The sequence below is a fragment of the Chiloscyllium plagiosum genome, chromosome 19, assembly GCF_004010195.1.
Source record: "Chiloscyllium plagiosum isolate BGI_BamShark_2017 chromosome 19, ASM401019v2, whole genome shotgun sequence".
NCBI lineage: Eukaryota > Metazoa > Chordata > Chondrichthyes > Orectolobiformes > Hemiscylliidae > Chiloscyllium > Chiloscyllium plagiosum.
The window spans coordinates 5,536,962-5,558,460 of NC_057728.1; the positions used below are offsets into that span (position 1 = coordinate 5,536,962).

Below are 21,499 nucleotides of genomic sequence, written 5' to 3' on the forward strand. Positions count from 1 at the left end.
TGCAATCTTCTTCCTGACCTCTCCGCCCCCACCCCACTCTGGCCTATCACCCTCACCTTGACCTCCCTCCACCTATCGCATTCCAACGCCCCTCCCCCAAGTCCCTCCTCCCTACCTTTTATCTTAGCCTGCTGGACACACTTTCCTCATTCCTGAAGAAGGGCTTATGCCCGAAACATCGATTCTCCTGTTCCTTGGATGCTGCCTGACCTGCTGCGCTTTTCCAGCAACACATTTTCAGCAGCTGCAAATTTACTAACCCATCCTTCTATGCCCTCATCCAGGTCATTTCCAAAAATGACAAAAAGCAATGGGCCCAAAACACATCCTTTCAGTACCCCATTAGTAACAGAACTCCAGGATGAATATTTTCCATCAACCACCACTCTGTTGTCTTTCAGCTAGTGAATTTCTGATCCAAACTGCTAAATCACCCTCAATCCCATGCCCCTGTATTTTGTGCAAAAGCCGACTGTGGGGAGCCTTATCAAACGCCTTAATGAAATTCATATACACCATATCAACTGCTTTACCCTCATGCACCTGTCTGGTCACCTTCTCAAAGAACTCAATAAGGTTTGTGAAGCACGGCCTACCCTTCACAAAAGCATGTTGACTATCCCTAATCAACTTATTCCTTTCTAGATGATTATAAATCCTAACTCTTATAACCCTTTCCAACACTTTATCCAAAACCAACGTAAGGCTCACAGGTCTATAATTTCCAGGGTTGTCTGTGCTCCCCTTCTTGAACAAGGGAACAACATTTACTATCCTCCAGTCTTCTGGCACTATTTTTGTAGACAATGATGACATAAAGATTAAAGCCAAAGGCTCGGCAATCTCCGCTTGGCTTCCCAGAGAATCCGAGGATACATCCCATCCGGCCCAGGGGACTTATCTATTTTTACACTTTCTAGAATTGCTAACACGACCTCCTTATGCACTTCAATCCCACCTGGCCTAGTAGCCTGTATCTCGTATTCTCCTCAACAACACTGTCTTTTTTTGTTGTGATTACTGATGAAATGTTTTCATTTAGCATTTCCCTCTCTCCTCTGACTCCACGCACAACTTCCCACTACTATGCTTGATTGGCCCTAAATTACTCTCATCATTCTTTTATTCCTCATATACCTATCAAAAGCCTTGGATTTTCCTCGATCCTACCTGCCAACAACTTCTCATGTGCCCTCCTGGCTCTTCTTAGTTCTCTCGTTAGGTCTTTCCTGCTAAATTGTAACTCTCAAGCACCCTAACTGAGCCATCACATCTCATCCTAACATAAGCCTCCTTCTTCCTCTTGACAAGAGATTCAACGTCCTTCGTAAACCACAGCTCCCGCACTCAACATACCTATCAAGGACATGCAGTAGCTGGTCCTTACATAAGCTCCATCTTTTAACTGTGCCCATCCCCTGCAGTTTTCTTCCCCATCCTAAAGCTTGCCTAATCGCATCATAATTGCCTTTCCCCCAGCTATAACTTTTGCCATGCGGTAAATATCTCTCCCTTTCCATCACTAAAGTAAATACAAATGAATTGTGGTCACTATGACCAAAGTGCTCACCTACCCCCAAATCTACTACCTGACCGGGTTCATTACCCAGTACTCAATCTAAGGTAGTCTCGCCCCTTGTTGACCTGTCTTCATTCTGTGTCAGGGAACCCACCTGCACACATTGGGCAAAAACCGACCCATCTAAAGTACTTGAACTATAATATTCCCAGTCCCCCATAACAACTACACTGTCATCCTTGCTCCTATCGAGGATCGCCTTTGCTATCCAAACCTCTACGTCTCAACCTTCTGTACCTTCCTTTGAACACAAATGGATTTGATTCTAAATCTTTCTCTCCCTGACCTTCACAAAATGGGTTTTTAGATTTAAAACTGGATTTGCAGTGCCACAAAAAAATGTGTGTTCTAATTTTCAGTGCTATGTAAAGCCAGGGCAATGGGTTAAGCACTTAAGTTTAACAGAAAGCTTCATGTGGTCTCAGTCATTTTCCTGCGGTGTTGTGGAAGAGCTTTACTTCCTTTGATTTGATTTATTATTGTCACATGTACCGAGGTAGAGTGAAAAGTCTTGTTTTGCTTGCAGTACAGGCAGATCATACCACACAAAAATCATAGGGTGATAGAGCAGAGCAAGTAAAACCAATTTTTGGCTTCAGAGAAGGTGCACAAACAGCAAGATCAACGTTAGGTTTAACCTTTGGGAGGTGTATTCAGCAGTCTAATAAAAGCCAGGGGAAAACCTGTTCTTGAATCTGTTGGTACATGTGTTTAAGCTTTTGCATCTTCTGCCTGATGGAAGAGGTTGGAACAGATTATAACCAAGGTGGGAGGGGCCATTGATGGCTGCCTTTCTGAGGCATCACGAGGTGTAGATGGAGTCAATAGATGGAACGTTGACTTGTGTGATGGTCTGGGCTGTGTTCACAACTTTCTGTGGTTTCTTGTGGTCCTGGGCAGCCTGTACCAAGCTGTGATGCATCCAGATAGAATACTTTCTGTAGTGCACCTGTAAAAGTTGGTAAGAGTTCTTATGGATATGCTGAATTTCCTTAGCTTCCTGAGAAATAAGAGGCCTTGTTGAGACTTTTCTTCAATGTGCAATTGATGTGTGACACAGTGCATGTGGATGACGAGCCTATTGTCCTGGTATTGGGATTCCCTCACTCTGCAGTAATGCTCTGTGTTAGCTCGAATTCATGTATATAAACGGGTCACTGACTCAGGACCTGGCACACAACTCTGCTCCAGAACACAGGCTCCCAGTGGGAGTCAGGCTGCCCCAGGCAACTTAACCACATTAGTCTGCAGTTTAGTCATCTTTCACTAAGTGGTGCACAACGTGAGCCTTATGAAAGAACGTGGGTGAGGTGGGGGCCTATTTGTAATGTCAATGGATTGGCAACCCACATCCCCAAACTGATGCTGTAAGATTGTGGGATTGAATCCCACCCTGCCACATTAAAATGAACTCCATAAAATCATTTATTGCATCCGCTGCACCCAATGTGGCAACCCACATCCCCAAACTGATGCTGTAAGATTGTGGGATTGAATCCCACCCTGCCACATTAAAATGAACTCCATAAATAATCTAGTGCAATGGTGACCATGTAAAAACTCGTGCTGTATCAGAATAATCTTTGTTTCTTACTGAACAGCTATAGCTGAAGAGGAGCTGGTGCAGAAGGGGTGGTTAAAATGTTCACCTGACTTTTCTGCCCAGGTTCTACGTGACTAATTATTGTGTGAACACTAAAACTGTGCTCCGATTCACCAGTAATCCTGAACTTTGTCTTGTAGCCTCATACTCTAAATAGCTTAATGGATGAAGGCAAAGGGGCATTGGATATGAAGGTATGTAGACACCCCATCATCAATCTCTGGCACAGCTACATGCTCAGTAGCTGTTGTACAATAGTCAGCAAGCGTGTTTCTCTCTGACACCCGCCCTGCAAAAACACATAGTGTTTTGTCACTATGTTTCTGGGCGATTTGGCTGTTGAATGCTTGGTCGATTTCATGCATATAAACGGGTCACTGACTCAGGACTTGGCACACAACTCTGCTCCAGAACACAAGCTCCCAGTGGGAGTCAGGCTGCCCCAGGCAACTTAGCCACATTAGTCTGCAGTTTAGTCATCTTTCAAACAGAGATAGAACATTACAACGCAGTACAGGCTCTTCAGCCCTCGATGTTGCGCCAACCTGTGGAAGCAATCTGAAGCCTATTTATCCTACACACTTCCATTTTTATCCACATGTTTTTCCAATGACCATTTAAATGCCCTTAAAGTTGTAAGCCAAGCGTTCCGTGCCCCTACTAACTCTGAGTAAAGAAACTACCTCTGACATCCGTCTTATATCTATCACCCCTCAATTTAAAGCAATATCCCCTCATGCTAACCATCACCATTTGAGGAAAAAGGCTCTCACTGTCCACTCTATCTAACCCTCTGATTATCTTATGTGTCTCAATTAAGTCACCTCTCAACCTTCTCGTCTCTAACAAAAGCAGCATCAGGTCCTCAGCCTTTCCTCATAAGACCTTCCCTCCATACCAGGCAATATCCTATTAAATCCCCTCTGCACCCTTTCCAAAGCTTCCACATCCTTTCTATAATGTGGTGACCAGACCTGTACACAATACTCCAATTGTGACTGCACCAGAGAGCTGCAGCATGACCTCATGGCTCCAAAACTCAATCTCTCTACCAGTAAAAGCTAACACACCATATGCCCTCTTATTAACCCTATCAAACTGGGTGGCAACTTTCAGGGATCTACATTCATGGATATCAAGATCTCTCTGCTTATCTACACTACCAAGAATCTTACCATTAGCTCAGTAATCTTTATTCCTGTCGCTCCTTCCAAAGTGAATCACCTCTGTTTTCCATATTAAACTCCATTTTCCACCTCTCAGCCCAGCTCTGCAGATTCTCTCTGTAAGTTAAGGGTGTCTAGGTTGTTAAGCCTGTAAGGGTGAGAGAAATAGTATGATATGCTTGATCGAGATTGTTAGGTGGGTGTTTGGGGTGTGGTAAATTCGTGAACGAGGCTTGTGGGACAGTTCCAGACATGACATTTGCAGATGTATTTACTCATTGATGTTTTTGCTAATACTTGCACTTGGTTGTATGTTAGATCTCAGTCAAGGTGCCAGTGTACTTTAAGAGACGTGCTTGTTATTTCATCACCGTTTCACAGCATGTGACTTGAGGGTATAAAGGTCTCCAGCTTCATCTTGACTTGGGCCATTTAAAACATGACATGATTAACGTGTGATATTATTTGTAACTGAATTGCCTAATACTAGCCCAGAACAGGAGCTGAAATAAACATATGTCAAATCTTTCAATAGCATGTTACCCACATTTTGTTCCTCTGCTATGAGAGCTAACATGAGCATTACTCAAAAAATATGATAATGAGAGTTCAGAGGCATGATGTTCCAATTAGATTGAAAAGTGAGGCTGTTAAGATGAGGGAACAATGGTTGAATAAAGATATTGAGGATTCAGTCAAAAATAAAAAAAACATCATAGACAACTGGGATCAATTGAATCTCTTGAAAAATATAAAAAGTGGAGGTGTTTTTAAATAAATCATGAAGGCAACGAGATGATATGAGCGAGCCTTGGCAGATGACGTTAAAGGTAATCCAAAAAGATTCTCTTGCTCTTAATGTATTTGTAGAGTAGGACCCCTTCGAGATCAAAAAGGTCATCTTTGTGTTGAACTTCAGGAGATGGGAGAGATATTAAATGAATATTTTGTGTCAGCTTTCACTGCTGAGAAAGAAATGGAGGCGAAAGAACTCTGGGAAATAAATACTGATGTTTTGAAAACAGTTCACATTACAGAAGAGGAAGTACTGCAGATCTCAGAAAGCATAAAGGTGGATAAATCTCCAGGACCTGATCTAATGTACCCTAGGATGTTGTGGTGGGTTAGGAAGGAATATACAGGGCCCCTTGAAGAACTATTTGAATCATTCATAAACATAGGTGAAGTATCAGATGACTGGAGGGTGGATAATATTGCACCATTGTTTAAGAAAGCATGTAACGTGAAGCCTGGGAACTGCAGAACCGTGAGTCTGACATCAGTGATGGGTAAGTTGTTGGAGGTGATTCTGTATTTGGAGAGGCAAGGATTGATTAGGGATAGTCAGCATTGCCTTGTGCGGGGAAAATCATGTCTCATAAATTTGATTGAGTTTTTTAATGAAGTAACCAAAAAGATTGATGAGGGAAAAGCGGTAGATGTTTATTTGGACTTCAGTAGAGCTTTTAACAAGGTTCTTCATGGTAGACTAATTAGTGAAGTTAGATCACATGGGATCCAGGATGAACTTGCCAATTGAATATAAATTTGGCTTTATGGTGGGAGACAGAGGGTAGTGGTAGGTTGTTTTTCGGACTGGAGGCCTGTTACCTGGAACACTATATAAACAGTTTTGGTTTCCTCACCTGAGAAACGATATACTGGCACTGGAGGGGGTGCAAAGGAAGTTCACTGCATTGATTCTGGAGTTGAGAGGATTGGCTTATAAGGAGAGATTGAGTAGATTGTGACTATACTGATTGGAATTTAGAAGAATGAGGATGGGTTGTTGTGCTTCTGTTCGCCGAGCTGGGAATTTGTGTTGCAGACGTTTCGTCCCCTGTCTAGGTGACATCCTCAGTGTTTGGGAGCCTCCTGTGAAGCGCTTCTGTGATCTTTCCTCCGGTATTTGTAGTGGTTTGAATCTGCCACTTCCGGTTGTCAGTTCCAGCTGCCTGTTGCAGTGGTCGGTATATTGGGTCCAGGTCGATGTGCTTATTGATTGAATCTGTGGATGAGTGCCATGCCTCTAGGAATTCCCTGGCTGTTCTCTGTTTGGCTTGTTCTATAATAGTAGTGTTGTCCCAGTCGAATTCATGTTGCTTGTCATCTGCGTGTGTGGCTACTAAGAATAGCTGGTCGTGTTGTTTCGTGGCTAGTTGGTGTTCAGCTATCCTTAGTAGCCACACACTGAGATGACAAGCAACATGAATTCGACTGGGACAACACTACTATTATAGGACAAGCCAAACAGAGAACAGCCAGGGAATTCCTAGAGGCATGGCACTCATCCACAGATTCAATCAATAAGCACATCGACCTGGACCCAATATACCGGCCACTGCAACAGACAGCTGGAACTGACAACTGGAAGCGGCAGATTCAAACCACTACAAATGCCCGAGGAAACATCACAGAAGCGCTTCACAGGAGGCTCCCAAACACTGAGGATGTCACCTAGACAGGGGACGAAACGTCTGCAACACAAATTCCCAGCTCGGCGAACAGAACCACAACAACGAGCACCTGAGCTACAAACTTTGAATGAGGATGGGTTTTATAGAAGCGTAAAATTATGAAGGGAATAGATAAGATAGAAGCAGGGAGATTGTTTCCACCGGCAGATGAAACTAGAACTGTGTGTCATGGCCTCAAAATAAGGGGGAGGAGATTTTGGCAACTAAACATCCCAGGATATTGATACTTCAGGCAGAATACAGAGGGAAGTAAAAGGGGGTGGAGGAGTTGCATTACTGGTCAGAGAGGATATCACAGCTGTGCTGAAAGAGGGCACTATAGACAACTCGAGGCAGTATGGCCAGAGCTCAGAAATAGGAAGAGTGTGATCACATGTTGGGGCTGTATTACCGGCCTCCCAACAGTGAGCGTGAGACAGAGGTACAAATATGTGAACAGATTATGGAAAGATGTAGGAGCAACAGGGTGGTGGTGATAGTTTTCCCAACATTGACTGGGATTCACTTAGAGTTAGAGGATTGGATGGAGCAGAATTTGTGAGGAGCATCCAGGAGGGTTTTCTAGAACACTAAGTAAGTAATCCAACTTGTGAAGGAGCCATACTGGACCTGGTGTTGGGAAAGGAGCCTGGCCAGTAATCCCCCCGTTTCAGTGCGAATTGTGATCACAAATCCATAAATTTTAGGATACCCATGGACAAAGATGACAGTAGTCCTAAAGGAAGAGTGCTAAACTGGGGGAAGGTCAACTATGCCAAAATTTAGCAGGAGCTGAGGAATGTAGATTTGGAGCAGCTGTTTGAAGGGAAATCCATATTCGATATATGGGAGGCTTTTAAAGAGAGGGTTAGAGTTCAGGAGAGATATGTTCCTGTGAAAATGAGGGATAGAAATGGCAAGATTAGGGAACCATGGATGACAGGTGAAATTGTGAGACTAGCTAAGAGGAAAAAGCATGCGTACATAAGGTCTAAGCAACAGAAGTCAGACGATAGTAGGCTGATGAAGAAGGTGAAGTCGCATGGGGTCCGGAGTGTTCTAGCTAGATAGATAGGGAACTGGTTGGGCAACAGGAGACAGAGTAGTAATGGAAGGGAGCTTCTCAAAATGGAGACCTGTGACCAGTGGTGTCCCACAGGGATCCGTGCTGGGACCACTGTTGTTTGTGATATGCGTAAATGATTTAGAGGAAGGTGCAGGTTGCCTCATTAGCAAGTTTGCAGATGACACTAAGAGCGGTGAAGTTGCAGATAGTGAAGGGGACTGTCAGAGAATACAGCAGAATATAGATAGATTGGAGAGTTGGGCAGAGAAATGGCAGATGAAGTTCAATCGGGACAAATGCGAGGTGATGCATTTTGGAAGATGCAATTCCAGAGCGAACTATACAGTAAATGGAAAAGTTCTGGGGAAAATTGATGTACAGAGATATGAGTGTTTAGGTACCATTGTACCCTGCAGGTGGCAACGCAGGTCAGTAGAGTGGTCAAGAAGGCATATAAGCATGCTTTCCTTCATTGGACGGGGTGCTGAGTACAAGAGTTGGTAGGTCATGTCACAGTTGCATAAGACTTTAGTTCAGCTGCATTGTGTACAGTTCTGGTCGCCACATTACCAAAAGGATGAGGATGCTTTGGAGAGGGTGCAGAGGAAGTTCACCAGGATGTTATCTGGTATGGAGGGTGCTAGCTATGAGGAGAGGTTGAATAGATCAGGATTATTTTCATTGGAAAGGCAGAGGTTGAGGGGTGACCTGATTGAGGCTGACATGATCATGAGAGGTGTAGACAGGGTGGAGAGCAAGAAAGTTTTTCCCAGAGCGGGGGACCCAATTACTAGGACTCACGAGTTCAAGTGAGAGGGGAAAAGTGTAGGGGAGATATACGTGGAAAGTTCTTTATGCAGAGGGTGGTGGGTGCTTGGAATGCGTTGCCAGCGGAGGGATAGGGGCAGGTATGATTGCGTCATTTAAGATGTATCAAGACAGATATATGAATGGGCAGGGAGCAGAGAGATACAGATCATTATAAAATAGATGGCAGATTTGGATAGAGAATCTGGATCGGCGCAGGCTTGGAGGACTGAAAGGCCAGTTCCTGCACTGTAATGTTCTTTGACTGAGTTGAGGACGAACTTCTTCACCCAAAGGGTTGTGAATCTATGGAATTCCCTGCCCAGTGAAGCAGTTGACATTACTTTGTTTAATGTTTTTAAGGCAAAGATAGGTTTTTGAACAGTAAAGGAATTAAGGGTTATGGTGGGCGGGTAGGTAGGTAGAGATGAGTCCATGAACAAACCAGCCATGGTCTTATGAAATGGTGGAGCAGGCTCAATGAGCCAGATGGCCTACCCCTGCCCCTATTTACGCTCTTGTGTAACCAGCTGCATTCCACAGTGCTAGGTTCACTTTTGTTTGTCATTCGTATAAATAATTTGGATGAGAATACAGGAGGCATGGTTAGTAAATTTGTGAATGATACCAAAATTGGTGGTATAGTGGACAGTGAAGAGGGTGAACTAACATTATAAAGAGATCTTGATCAGTTGGGTTAATAGGCTGAGGAATGGCAGATAGAGTTCAATTTGGATAAATGTGAGGTATCATATTTTGGTAAAACAAACAAGGACAGAACGTATACAGTTAATGGCAGGGCCCTGGGTAGCGTGTACAACAGAGACCTAGGAAGTTCAGGTGCTTAATTCTTAATGTGCATCACAGGTGGACAGGATGGTTGAGAAGGTGTTTAGCACACTTGCCTTCATTGCTCACATCTATGAGTATAGGAGTTGGGACATTATGTTGAGGTTGCACAGGACATTGGTGAGGCCTCTTCTGAATTACTATGTACAGTTTTGATCATCCTTACAGAAAGGATATTAAACTGGAGAGGATTCGCAAAAGATTAATCAGGATATTGATGGCAATAGGGGGTTTGAGATATAAAAATAGACTGGATATGCTGGGATGTTTTTCACAGGAGCGTAGGAGGTTGAGAGTAACCTGAAAGAGGTTTATAAAATCATGAGGGGTATAGGTAAGGTAATGTATGGGTCTTTTCCCTAGGGTGGGGGAGGGTTCAAAACTACGGTTTACTTTTAAGGTGAGAGGAGAAAGATTTAAAAAGGACATGAGGGGAAACATTTTTTACACAGAGTGGTTTGTGTGTGGAATGAACTGCCAGAGAAAGTGATGGATGAGTTATAGTTACAACCTTTTAAAGACATTTGGATAAGTTCATGAATAAGAAAGGTTTAAAGGGATATGGGCCAATTGTAGACAGGTGGAACTAGTTTAGTTTCGGATTATAGTTGGTATGGACTGGCTGGACCAAAAGATCAGTTTCCATGTCGTATGACTCTATTTCTTCGGGTACTGAAACTCTGCTGGGAGTACGACGATGGCAGTTCAGTAGCCTTGCCCCTTTGCCTTCTAGTGCCAGTAATGGGTCTTTTAAAGAAAAAACAAGAAACAATTACTGAGGAATATTCTCTTCCAAAATATTTGCATTTATGACACCCAACTTAACAATGATGTGTTTTGAAAAAGCTGATCAGTTTCTTGCATTTTGGGATTAACAACTCTGTTTTAGGGTGATGATGGGATTGGGCCTTGTGGAAGAATGACCACACGTGAGCCAAAGGGTCATCTTCATGTAGACCTCTGCTGTGGTCACAGGGACCAGAAGGCTTCAAAAAGTAATCCCTTTTGGAATTTGTACCTGAGCATTTAAATGGAACAAGCAGTGAGAATCAGATAACATTGGACTGTGTTTATGTCTTCTGATGTGGAGTTTTATGTGTGGTCCCAATTTGCTGTGGAATTTTAATTGGTCAGTTTTGATGTAGGCCTGTAACAATGCCTACTATTGGTTAAAATTCATCCAGGGGAGAGCAGAAGAAAAGTAAGTATTGATTTGAGGGACTGTTTTATATCCTGCTTGGATTCAGGTGGAGGCCTTGGCACCTGCCATTTTAGAATGAGCTGAGAGCCTGAAATCAGTAGGACATTGATTTGCCCCCACCATTGATTTGTCCACTTCCTGAACTTCCTGCAAACAGTTAAAATCTCACAATGCCAGATTATAGTCCAACAGGTTTATTTGGAAGCATTAGCTTTCAGGCGCTGCTCCTTTGTCAGGTAACTAATGGAGTAGGATCATAGGACAGAGAATTTATAGCAAAAAGTGACATTTTATAAACTCCTACTTTGGAAATAGAACCAGTCTGACTCAAGATTGGAATACATATAGACTCTAACCTCACACCTTTAATGCATTGTCTGAGCTGAGATGTCACCTTTTCTTTTATATAAAACCTTAAGTTATCTCAGGATTGTGACTTTCTGGGATTTACATATTAATGAGTCAAAACTTGCAACTCATTCTAAAACATGAAAGACTTAACAGCGTTCTAGGTTTGTTCAATATATCGCATCAATGTATAACACTATGATCTTTTGCTATAAATTCTGTGTCTGATGATCCTACTCTACGAGTTACCTGACAAAGGAGCAGAGTTCTGAAAGCTTGTACTTCCAAATAAGCCTGTTGGACTATAACCTGGTGTCATGTGATTTTTAACTTTGTCCATCCCATTACAACACCAGCACCTCCACATTATTCCTCCAATCAGGAAGCAGGTAAAATGAACTAGCAACAAAGCAAGAACTTCTACATCTATAGCACCTTTCAGGAGGTCACAAAGCTTCTTACAGGCAATGAATTGTTTTTGATGTGTGGTTACTGTTGTATTGTCAGAAATGCAGCATTCAATTTGCATGCTCAAGACTCCCTCAAATAATGTAGAGAAAATAATTGAGGGATGCCTCTTGAGGGGCTTCTCCAGTCTACCTTTGTGGCTACCTCACTACGATGTCTCATGAATAAATGAAATCAGATGGGCCATCTGGTATCAACCCAAGCTTCAGAAAAAACAATGGCTTAAACAGTGCTGTCAACCCTGCAGAGTCCTCCCAACTAACATTTGGGAGCTTGTCAAAATTAGGAGAGCTGTCTCACAGACCAGTGAAGCAACAGCCTGACATAACCACACTCACAGAATCGTACCTTACAGACAATGTCCCAGACACCACCATCACCATTCCTGGATATTTCCTATCATGCAGGCAGGACAGACCCAGCAGAGTTGACGGCATGGTGATATACGGTCAGGAGGAAGTTACCCTAGGAGTCCTCAACATTGACTCTGGACCCCCTGAAGTCTCATGGCTTCATGTTAAACATGTAAAGAAACCTCCTGCTGATTACCACGCACTTCCCTCAGCTAATGAATCAGTTCTCCTCCATGTTGAACGGTACTTGGGGGAAACACTGAGAGTGGCAAAGGTGCAGAATGTACTCTGGGTGGGGGGTTTCAATGTCCACCTCCATGAATAGTTCAGCTACAACACAACTGATTGAGCTGGGTCAGCGGCAGATGGTGAGGGCACCAGTAAGAGGGAAAAGCATACCTGACGTCATTCCAATCTGTCGGCTACTGATGCATCTGTCCAGGAAAGTATTGGTAAGATCACCACCACACAGTCCTTGTGGAGGCCAAGTCCCACCTTCACATTTGAGATATCACCTCCATTGTTATGTTGTGTAGCACTTATCACTGTGCTAAATGGGACAGACTTTTAAAAGATCTAGCAACCCAGGACAGGGCACCTGTGAAGTGCTGTGGGCCATTAATAACAGCAGAACTGTACTCCAACACAATCTGTAATCTCATGACCTGGTGTATCCCCCACTCAACCATTACCATCAAGCCAGGGGATCAACCCTGGTTCAATAGAAAGTGGAGGAGGGCATGCCAGGAGCAGCACCAGGCATGCTGAAATAAAAAAGCGTGTCAACCTGGTGAATTTACCAAGCAGGACTACTTACATGCCAAACGGCATAAACAGCAAGCGATAGACCGAGCTAAGTGATCTCACAACCAACAGATCACATATCTGCTCTGCAGTCCTGCCACAAGCAGTTGTGAATGGTGGTGGACAACTAAATAACTCACTGGGGGAGGACACACTATAAATATCTCTATTATCAATGATGGAAGAGCCCAGCGTGTTAATGCAAAGATAAGGCTGAAGCATTCTCAGCTGTCTTCAGCTAGAAGTGCCAAATGCTGATCCTTCATGGCCTCCTCCAGTGGTCCCCAGCTTTACAGATACCAGTCTTCATCCAATTTGATTTACTCCACATGTTATCAAGAAATGGTTGGAGTCAGTGGATACTGCAAAGGCTACGGGTCCTAACAACATTCCAGCAATAGTATTGAAGTCTTGTGCTCCAGACCTTGCCACTCCCCTTGCCAAGCTCTTCCAGTACAATCACAACACTGGCATTTACCTGACAGTGTTGACAATTGCCCAAGTATGTCCAATACACAAAAAGTAGGAGAAAACCACCCCAGGCACTTACCACCCCATCAGACTGCTCTCGATCATCTAGAATGTGATGCAAGGGGTCATCAACAGTGCTATCAAGCAGCACCTGCTCAGTAATAACCTGCTCAGTGACACTCAGTTTGGGTTCCCCCAGGGCCACTCAGCTCCTGACCTCATTACAGCCTTGGTTCAAACATGGACAAAAGAGCTGAACTCCAGAGGAGAGGTGAGAGTGACAGCCCTTGACGTCGAGGCTGCATTTGACCGAGTGTGGCATCATGGAGCCCTGGCAAAATGGGAATCCGAGAGCAAATGGTCTACTGGTTGGAGTAAGATCTGGCACAAAGGAAGATTGGTTGTGGTTGGAGGTCAGTCTTCCCTATTTCAGGACATCTCTGCAGGAGTTCCTCAGGGAAGTATTGTAGGCCGAGCTATGTTCAACTGCTTCATCAATGACCTTCCTCCTGGAATTCCCTCCCTCAGGGCATTGTAGGCATACCTACAGCATGGACAGCAGCAGCTCAAGAATGTGGCAGCACCACATTCCAAAAGGCAGCTAGAGATGGGCAATAACTACTGGCCAGCCAGTGACACCCACGTCCCATAAATAAATAAATAATCCATGAGATATTTTGATCCCCACCAGAGAGAGCAGAAGGGACATCTGCTGAACATCTCATCTGAAATAGTGTCCCCAGTGATTTAGTACTTTCCAAACTGGGAATATGTTCTCCCATAGAAAGTGTTGTAACATATTGGTAACAACTTATCTACTTTAAATCAGAAATCTTTACCTGTCCCAGAACAATGCTGAACGATACCATATGCTGGTGCCTCAAGGGGTCAATAGATGGAATTTGCTGAGGAAGCAGTACTTCAGGTTTACAGAAGTGTGGCACCACACACCCAAGCATTCACACAAACACCATTGAACTTGTAAAGCACCTGGCAGGTGTAATTGCCCTTTGGCTGTGCAAAATGGGCAACAGAGAATTGGCTTCACATTTCATATTTAGCAAAAGCAGTGATAATGTCACCTGAGTAGTAAACAGAGGCTTGGGCTAATGCTTTAGAATTGCATGTTCAAATCTCACCATGGCAATTGATTGAATTCCAATTCAATTAATGAATAAGTCTGGAATTAGTCTCGGTAGTAGTGACTATGACAACTGTCATCAACTGTAAACACTCATTTGATTCACTTTTGTCCTTTAGTGAAGAAAATCTTCTATCTTTACTGTTGTGGCCTTTGAATGACTTCAGTCCCAGAATGCAATGTTTTGATTTGCAACTGGCTTCTGAAATGGCAATCAGCAAGTCAGGTAGTTGAAGAAAAATTAGCGATGGACAGCAAATAAGCAAATTAGTGATTTGCCAGCAATGCTTATGTCTTGTGAATCTTGTTTAAAAACAAATCGTCTTAAGTATTTAAATAATTTGTCTAGAGAGTCAGTATGAGTGGAAGTCCGAAACAGGAAAGGAGCAGTCACTTTATTGGGAATTTTCTACAGGTCCCCCCAATAGCAACAGAGACATGGAGGAGCAGATTGGGAGGCAGATTTTGTAAAGTGCAGAAGTAATAGCATTATCATGGGTGACTTTGACTTCCTTAATATTGATTGGAAGCTCCTTAGTTCAAATAGTTTAGATGGAGCAGTTTTTGTCAGGTGTGTCCAGGAAAGGTTGCTTATACAATATGTAGATAGGCTGACTACAGGAGAGGCCATATTGGATTGATGCTAAGCAACGAACGTGTCAGATCTCTCGGTGGAAGAGCATTTCGGTGATAGTAATCACTACACCCTGATCTTTACAATAGTCATGGAGAGGGATATGAGCAGACAGCATGGGAAAGTATTTGATTGGGGGAGGGGAATTACAATGCTATTAGGCAGGAAGTGGGGCATCTAAATTGAGAACAGATGTTCTCAGGGGAACGCACAACAGAAATGTGGAGGTTTTTAGGAAGCACTTGCTGATCGTGCTGGACAGGTTTGTCCCACTGAGGCAAGGAAGGGATGGTAGGGTGAAAGAACCTTGGATGACAAAGGATGTGGAACATCTAGTCAAAAGGAAGAAGGAAGCTTACTTAAGGTTGAGGAGGCAAGGATCAGACAGGGCCCTAGAGGGTTACAAGGCAGACAGGAAGGAAATGAAGAATGAACTTCGGGGAGCTAGAGGGGGCATGAAAAAACTTTACCAGGTAGGATTAATGAAAACCCTAAGGCTTTCTACACTTATGTGAGGAACAAGGGAATGGCCGGAACGAGGGTAGAGCTAATCAGGGATAATGGAGGGAATTGTGCCAGGAGTTGAAGGAAGTAAGGGAAGTCCTTAATAAATACTTTGCTTCAGTATTCACTACTGAGAGGGGCCTTGACATTTCTGAGGACAGCATGAAACAGATTGATATGCTGGAAGAGGTTGATGTTAGAAAGGAGGATGTACTGAAAACTTTGAAAAACCTAAGGATAGATAAATCCCCTGGGCCAGACGGAATATATCCAAGGGTACAACGGGAAGCAAGGGAAGAGATTGCTGCACCTTTGGCGATGATTTTTGTGTCCTCACTGTCCATTGGAGTAGTGTCAGATGATTTGAGGGTGGAAAATGTCATTCCCTTGTTCAAGAAAGAGAATAGTGATAATCCTAGGAATTACAGACCAGTCAGTCTTACGGCTGTGGTGGACAATCTATTGGAGAGGATTCTGAGAGACAGGATTTGTGATTACTTGGAAAACCATAGTTTGATTAGAGATAGTCAGTATGGCTTTGTGAGGGGCATATCATGCTTCACAAACCTTATTGAATTCTTTGAGGATGTGACAAAACACATTGATGAATGTAGAGCAGTGGATGTGGTGTCATGGATTTTAGCAAGGTGTTTGATAAGGTTCCCAGGATAGACTCATTCAGAAAGTAAAGAGGCATGAGATACAGGGAAATTTGGCTGTCTAGATACAGAATTGGCTGGCCCATAGAAGACGGAGGGTGGTGGTAGATGGAAAGTATTCAGCCTGGAGCTTGGTGACCAGTGTTGTTCCACAGGGATCTGTTCTGGGACCTCTGCTCTTTGTGATTTTTCTAAATGACTAGGATGAGGAAGTGGAAGGGTGGGTTCATAAGTTTCCGATGACATGAAGGCTAGTGGAGTTGTGGATAGTATGGAGGGCTGTTGTAGGTTGCAATGAGATATTGACAGGATGCAGAACTGGGCTGAGCAGTGGCAGATGGAGTTCAACCTGGAAAAGTGTGAAGTGGTTCAATTTGGAATGTCAAATTTGAATGCAGAATATGGGGTTAAAGGATTCTTGGCAGTGTGGAGGAGCAGAAGGATCTTGGGGTCCACGTCCATAGATCCCTCAAATTATCCACCCATTTGATGGGGTTGTTAAGAAGGCGTATGGTGTTTTGGCTTTCATTAGCAGGAGGATTGAGTTTAAGACTCCCGAGGTTATGCTGCAGCTCTATAAAGCCCTGGTTAGACCACATTTGGATTATTGTGTTCAGTTCTGGTTGCCTCATCATACGAAGAATGTGGAAGCTTTAGAGAGGGTGCAAAGGAGATGGCTCAGGATGCTGCCTGGATTGTAGGGCATGTCTTATGAAGAAAATTTGAAGGAGCGAGGTCTTTTTTTATAGAATCCTTTCAGTGTGAAAACAGGCCCTTTGACCCAACAAGTCCACCCGACCCTTCGAAGAGTATTCCCACCCAAATCCATTTCCCATTACTCTACATTTACTCCTGACTAATGCACCTAACCTACACATCCCTGAACACTATGGACAAATTAGCATGGCCAATTCGCCTGACCTGCACATCTTTGGATTGTGGGAGGAACCCGGAGGACACCGACACAGACAAAGGGAGAATGTGCAAACTCCACACAGACAGTCGCCTGAGTCAGCCTAGAATTGAACTCAGGTCCCTGGTGCTGTGAGGCAGCAGAGCCACCCCTCATTGGAGTGAAGAAGAATGAGAAATGACTTGATAGAGGTGTACAAGATGTTGAGAGGCATAGATAAAGTGATTTTTTCACAGGATAGAAATGGCTATCATGAGGGGGCATAATTTTAAGATGATTGAAGGAAGGTTTAGAGGTGATGTCAGAGGTCGGTTCTTTACACAGCTAATGGTGGGTGTGTGGAATGCAGTGCCAGCAGTGGTAGTAGCGTCAGATACATTAGGGACATTTAAGCAACTCTTGGATAGGCACATGGGCGATAATAAAATGAAGGGTATGTCGGTCAGTCTGATCTTAAAGTAGGATAAAAGGTTGGCATAACATCAAGGGCCTGTACTGTGCTGTACTGTTCTATGTTCTTGAAGCAGGTGGGACTTTAGATCATGGCAAGGAGAGTTTAAAGATGGCAGTGAATACGCCAGCCAGCTTGTCCTCACAGGTTCTGAGTGTACGGTGGGAAATCCATCTGGGTCCATTGCTTGCTGTGGGGTTTTGTGACACCCATGTGTGACATGCTATCAATGAGAAGTGACCAGCTCTTTAACAGGTTAATCCCTGATCAGTGAGTTGTCATAGGATTTGGATGTGGAGTGGTTTGGAAACACAAGTTAAACCAAAGATATTTTACCCATTTTCATGCCGAGAGATATATGTTGTGGTTCTGTTCGCCGAGCTGGGAATTTGTGTTGCAGACATTTCGTGTCTAGGTGACATCCTCAGTGCTTGGGAGCTTCCTGTGAAGCGCTTCTGTGATGTTTCCTCTGGCATTTATAGCAATTTGTATCTGCTGCTTCCGGTTGTTCCAGCTGTCCGCTGCAGTGGCCGGTATATTGGGTCCAGGTCGATGTGCTTATTGATTGAATCTGTGGATGAGTGCCAATCCTCTAGGAATTCCCTGGCTGTTCTCTGTTTGGCTTGTCCTATAATAGTAGTGTTGTCTCAGTCGAACCCATGTTGCTTGTCATCTGCGTGTGTCCTTTGGGTTGTGGCATGTCCTCATTCTGTTGCCTTTCCCTTAGGCATCTGTTGATGAAATTGCGTGGGTATCTGTTTTTGGTGAATACATTGTAGAGGTGTTCTTCCTCTTTTTGCAGTTCTGGTGTACTGCAGTGTGTTGTGGCCCTTTTGAACAGTGTCTTGATGCAACTTCTTTTGTGTGTGTTGGGGTGGTTGCTTTCGTAGTTTAGGACTTGGTCTGTGTGTGTGGCTTTCTTGTATACCTTTGTGGTGAATTCTCCGTTTGGTGTTCTCTGTACCATCACGTCTAGGAATGGGAGTTGGTTGTCCTTTCCTTCCTCTCTAGTGAATCGGATTCCTGTAAGTGTGGTGTTGATGATCCGGTGTGTTTTCTCTATTTTGGTCTTTTTAATGGTTACAAAGGTATCATCTACATATCTGACCCAGAGTTTGGGTTGAATTTGTGGGAAGACTGTTCTAACCTTTGCATTACCGCTTCTGCTATGAGTCCAGAGATGGGTGAGCCCATGGGTGTGCCGTTGATTTGTTCATATATTTGGTTGTTGAATGTGAAGTGTGTTGTGAGACACTGGTCCAGTAGTTTGAGTATGCAGTCTTTGTTGATAGGTTCCCCGTCTTGTTGTCTGTTCTATATGTCCAGCAGGTTGGCTATTGTTTCTCTGGCTAGGGTTTTGTCGATAGAGGTGAACAGTGCCGTTACAGCGAATGAGACCCTGGTTTCTTCCTTGTCTATGTGTATATTTCTGATGTCCAAGAATTCCTGTGTTGATTGTATAGAGTGTCTGGATCTGCTGATCAGGTGTTTCAGTTTTAGCTGTAGTTCTTTAGCCAGTTTGTGTGATGGTGTCCCTGGTAGTGATACTATGGGTCTGAGTGGGATGTCTGGTATGTGCACTTTAGGTAGTCCATAGAATCTGGGGCTGTTGTTGCTTTCAGGTTTCATTCTCTATAGGTCAAACCTGGTTATCTGTCCGTTTTTTGTAGGTTCCTCAGTGTGTTGTTTATCCTATTGGTGAGCTGTGGGGTGGGGTCAAACTCCCTCTTGTGGTAGGTGTTGGTATCTGCAAGTAGTTGCGCTTTTTGGATGTACTCTGCTTTGTCCAGGAAGACCATCATTCTGCCTTTGTCTGCTGGTAGTATGATTATGTTCTTATCGTTTTAGTGCTTTCAGTGCTTCCCTCTCCTTGGTGTTGAGGTTATGTGTTTGTCTTTTCCTTGTTATCAGAGGTACGATACTTTGTCTCACTGTTTGTTGTGTCTCTTCTGTCAGTCCATTGTTTCTGAGATATATGTACGTGTGGTGATGGGTAAATGGAATCTCTCTGTTACTGGGATAGCTCATTGAATCAGCGCATAGGCAATTGTTCTGGAAGATTCTTATGTTGGGTGAACCTTGCAAGATTTCTGAATAATTAAAAGGAGGACAGTACTTTGTAGATTGAGTCTGTTAAGGGGTTTCAAGTCAAAGATGAAGGTAAGACACAGATTAGGAAACCACGATCGAACTGATGCAAACAGCTGGACGGGGTGATTGGCCATCTCCTGTCAGGTGGCAATGAACGTAAAAGCCTCACTGCACAACTTGAAGAAGGTTCACCTGAGAAGGGTGTAGATCTTCAGCTTATACCTGTTGGATGTGAGGGGCAAGGGAAGCTGACTCCCTCTTCAGTTATAAATCCTGGCATGTTTGACGGCCTGATAGAGTTCAGAAAGACTTTTAACAATTTCTCTGTCATTGGTCACGTTCAGAAGGAATTGGAATTGGATCTCAAATGCCAAAGATAAATAGATTTTTGCCACTTGTCTGTTAGTGTTCTAAATTCCAAGAGTAAGGGGTTTAGGAGCTACAATTTTAAAAAAGGTTGATTTGGGCAGTGTGTTGGTAAGCTGGCTCCATTCAGCTGACCTCAGCACTTAACGGCAGAATAGTCAGCTGCAGAGAGAGGGAGAGGGGACTGAGAGTTTCAAAAGGCTTGTGACTCCTTTAAAGGCAATAGCAATATGTGTTTTGGGATTCTACTGTAAAAGAAGAAAGATTTGTATTTATGTCAACTTTGCATGACCAGCAGATGTCTCAAAGCACTTTACTGCAATGAAGTGCCTATTGATGTACAGTCACTGGCATAAACGTAGCTTTATTTGGCACTGAGCCAGCACCCACAGAAAGACATTGAATGATGACTGATCATCATTGTTTTATGGTGCTAGTTGAAGGATAAAGTTTTGCCAGAATACTGGGGGATAACCCCCCCCTCCTCCTCTTGCAAAATGTGTCATGGGATTTTTTACACATGAGGCAGATGGGGACTCACCTTGTTGTCTCTCTAGTGATTGGAATGAGGTCAGCCAGGTGGATCTCACTAAATTTGAGTTTCCTGTTTGGGGCTGTTAATCTGGTCCAAACAGGGACCCCTGGCTGACAGAGATAAATAGCAGTGTCAGAAGTCTGTTCACTCTCGGAGTTGGCTTTGAGGGAGCCGGATCAATATCAAGGACTCTCCATGTGTAAATAAAAGGTGACTTGGTGACTGGATGCCGGCATCTGTGGAGTTATTTCAGTCTCGTGTACAATTCAACTTTTCTGGCAGTGTGGCACTCCCTCAGTACCACACTGGAATGTTGTCATCCCATGTTGTGCTCAAGCTCTTGAGTGGGACTTGAAAAGAGAAGATTGTGATCCCAGAGTAGGGGTACTCCCAGTGGGGCCTCAGCTGATGCTCTGTAGGTGCCTGGGTTCCCTGGACCACACTAGTTTTCATGAAGCAGGTCATGGCAGCTACTGCAGACTGTTAGGGCAGAAAGTTCCAGCACTACATTAACCTCTCAGCTGCTTTCTTTGTGTCAAAGGTGTTTGTTCACTCGCCAAGAAGTTAATTTGAACTAAGTTACAGGATTGCTTTCATGAATTTGGAGGGGACTTGTACTAATTTGGAGGTTTGTGTGTCTGATCTCCACTTGGCAGCTGTAATTTATTGGATATGCTTGTTCTGCGTTGACCTGAACACCAGCTGAGGGAGGATATTCCCGGAAATACATCCATGGAAGTTATTTGGGTGGAACTGAGAAATAAGAAAAGTATGATCACCTTATTGGGATTGTATTATAGACCCCCCAATAGTCAGAGGGAAATTGAGAAACAAACTTGTCAGGAGATCTCAACTATCTGTAAGAATAATAGGGTAGTTATTGTAGGGGATTTTAACTTTCCAAACATCGACTGGGACTGCCATATTGTTAAAGGTTTAGATGGAGAGGAATTTCTTAAGTGTGTACAAGACAATTTTCTGATTCACTATGTGGATGTACCTACTAGAGAAGGTGCAAAACTTGACCTACTCTT

General features: G+C 43.7%; 1 protein-coding gene across 10 annotated transcripts in view; it reads left to right on the plus strand.

Moving 5' to 3' along the window:
• The window catches only part of svopl (SVOP-like), a 158,058-nt gene that overhangs the window by 55,382 nt on the left and 81,177 nt on the right, over positions 1–21,499 (plus strand). Inside the window, exon 1 of one of the 10 annotated variants that reach the window (XM_043708983.1) lies at positions 5,620–5,637. The exons of the other annotated variants lie outside the window; for them this stretch is intronic. Within the exon in view, the coding sequence (XP_043564918.1) occupies positions 5,634–5,637 (4 nt within the window). The 5' untranslated portion in view covers positions 5,620–5,633. Of the gene's footprint in view, positions 1–5,619; positions 5,638–21,499 lie in introns of those variants that run through there. 10 annotated transcript variants of the gene reach the window in all.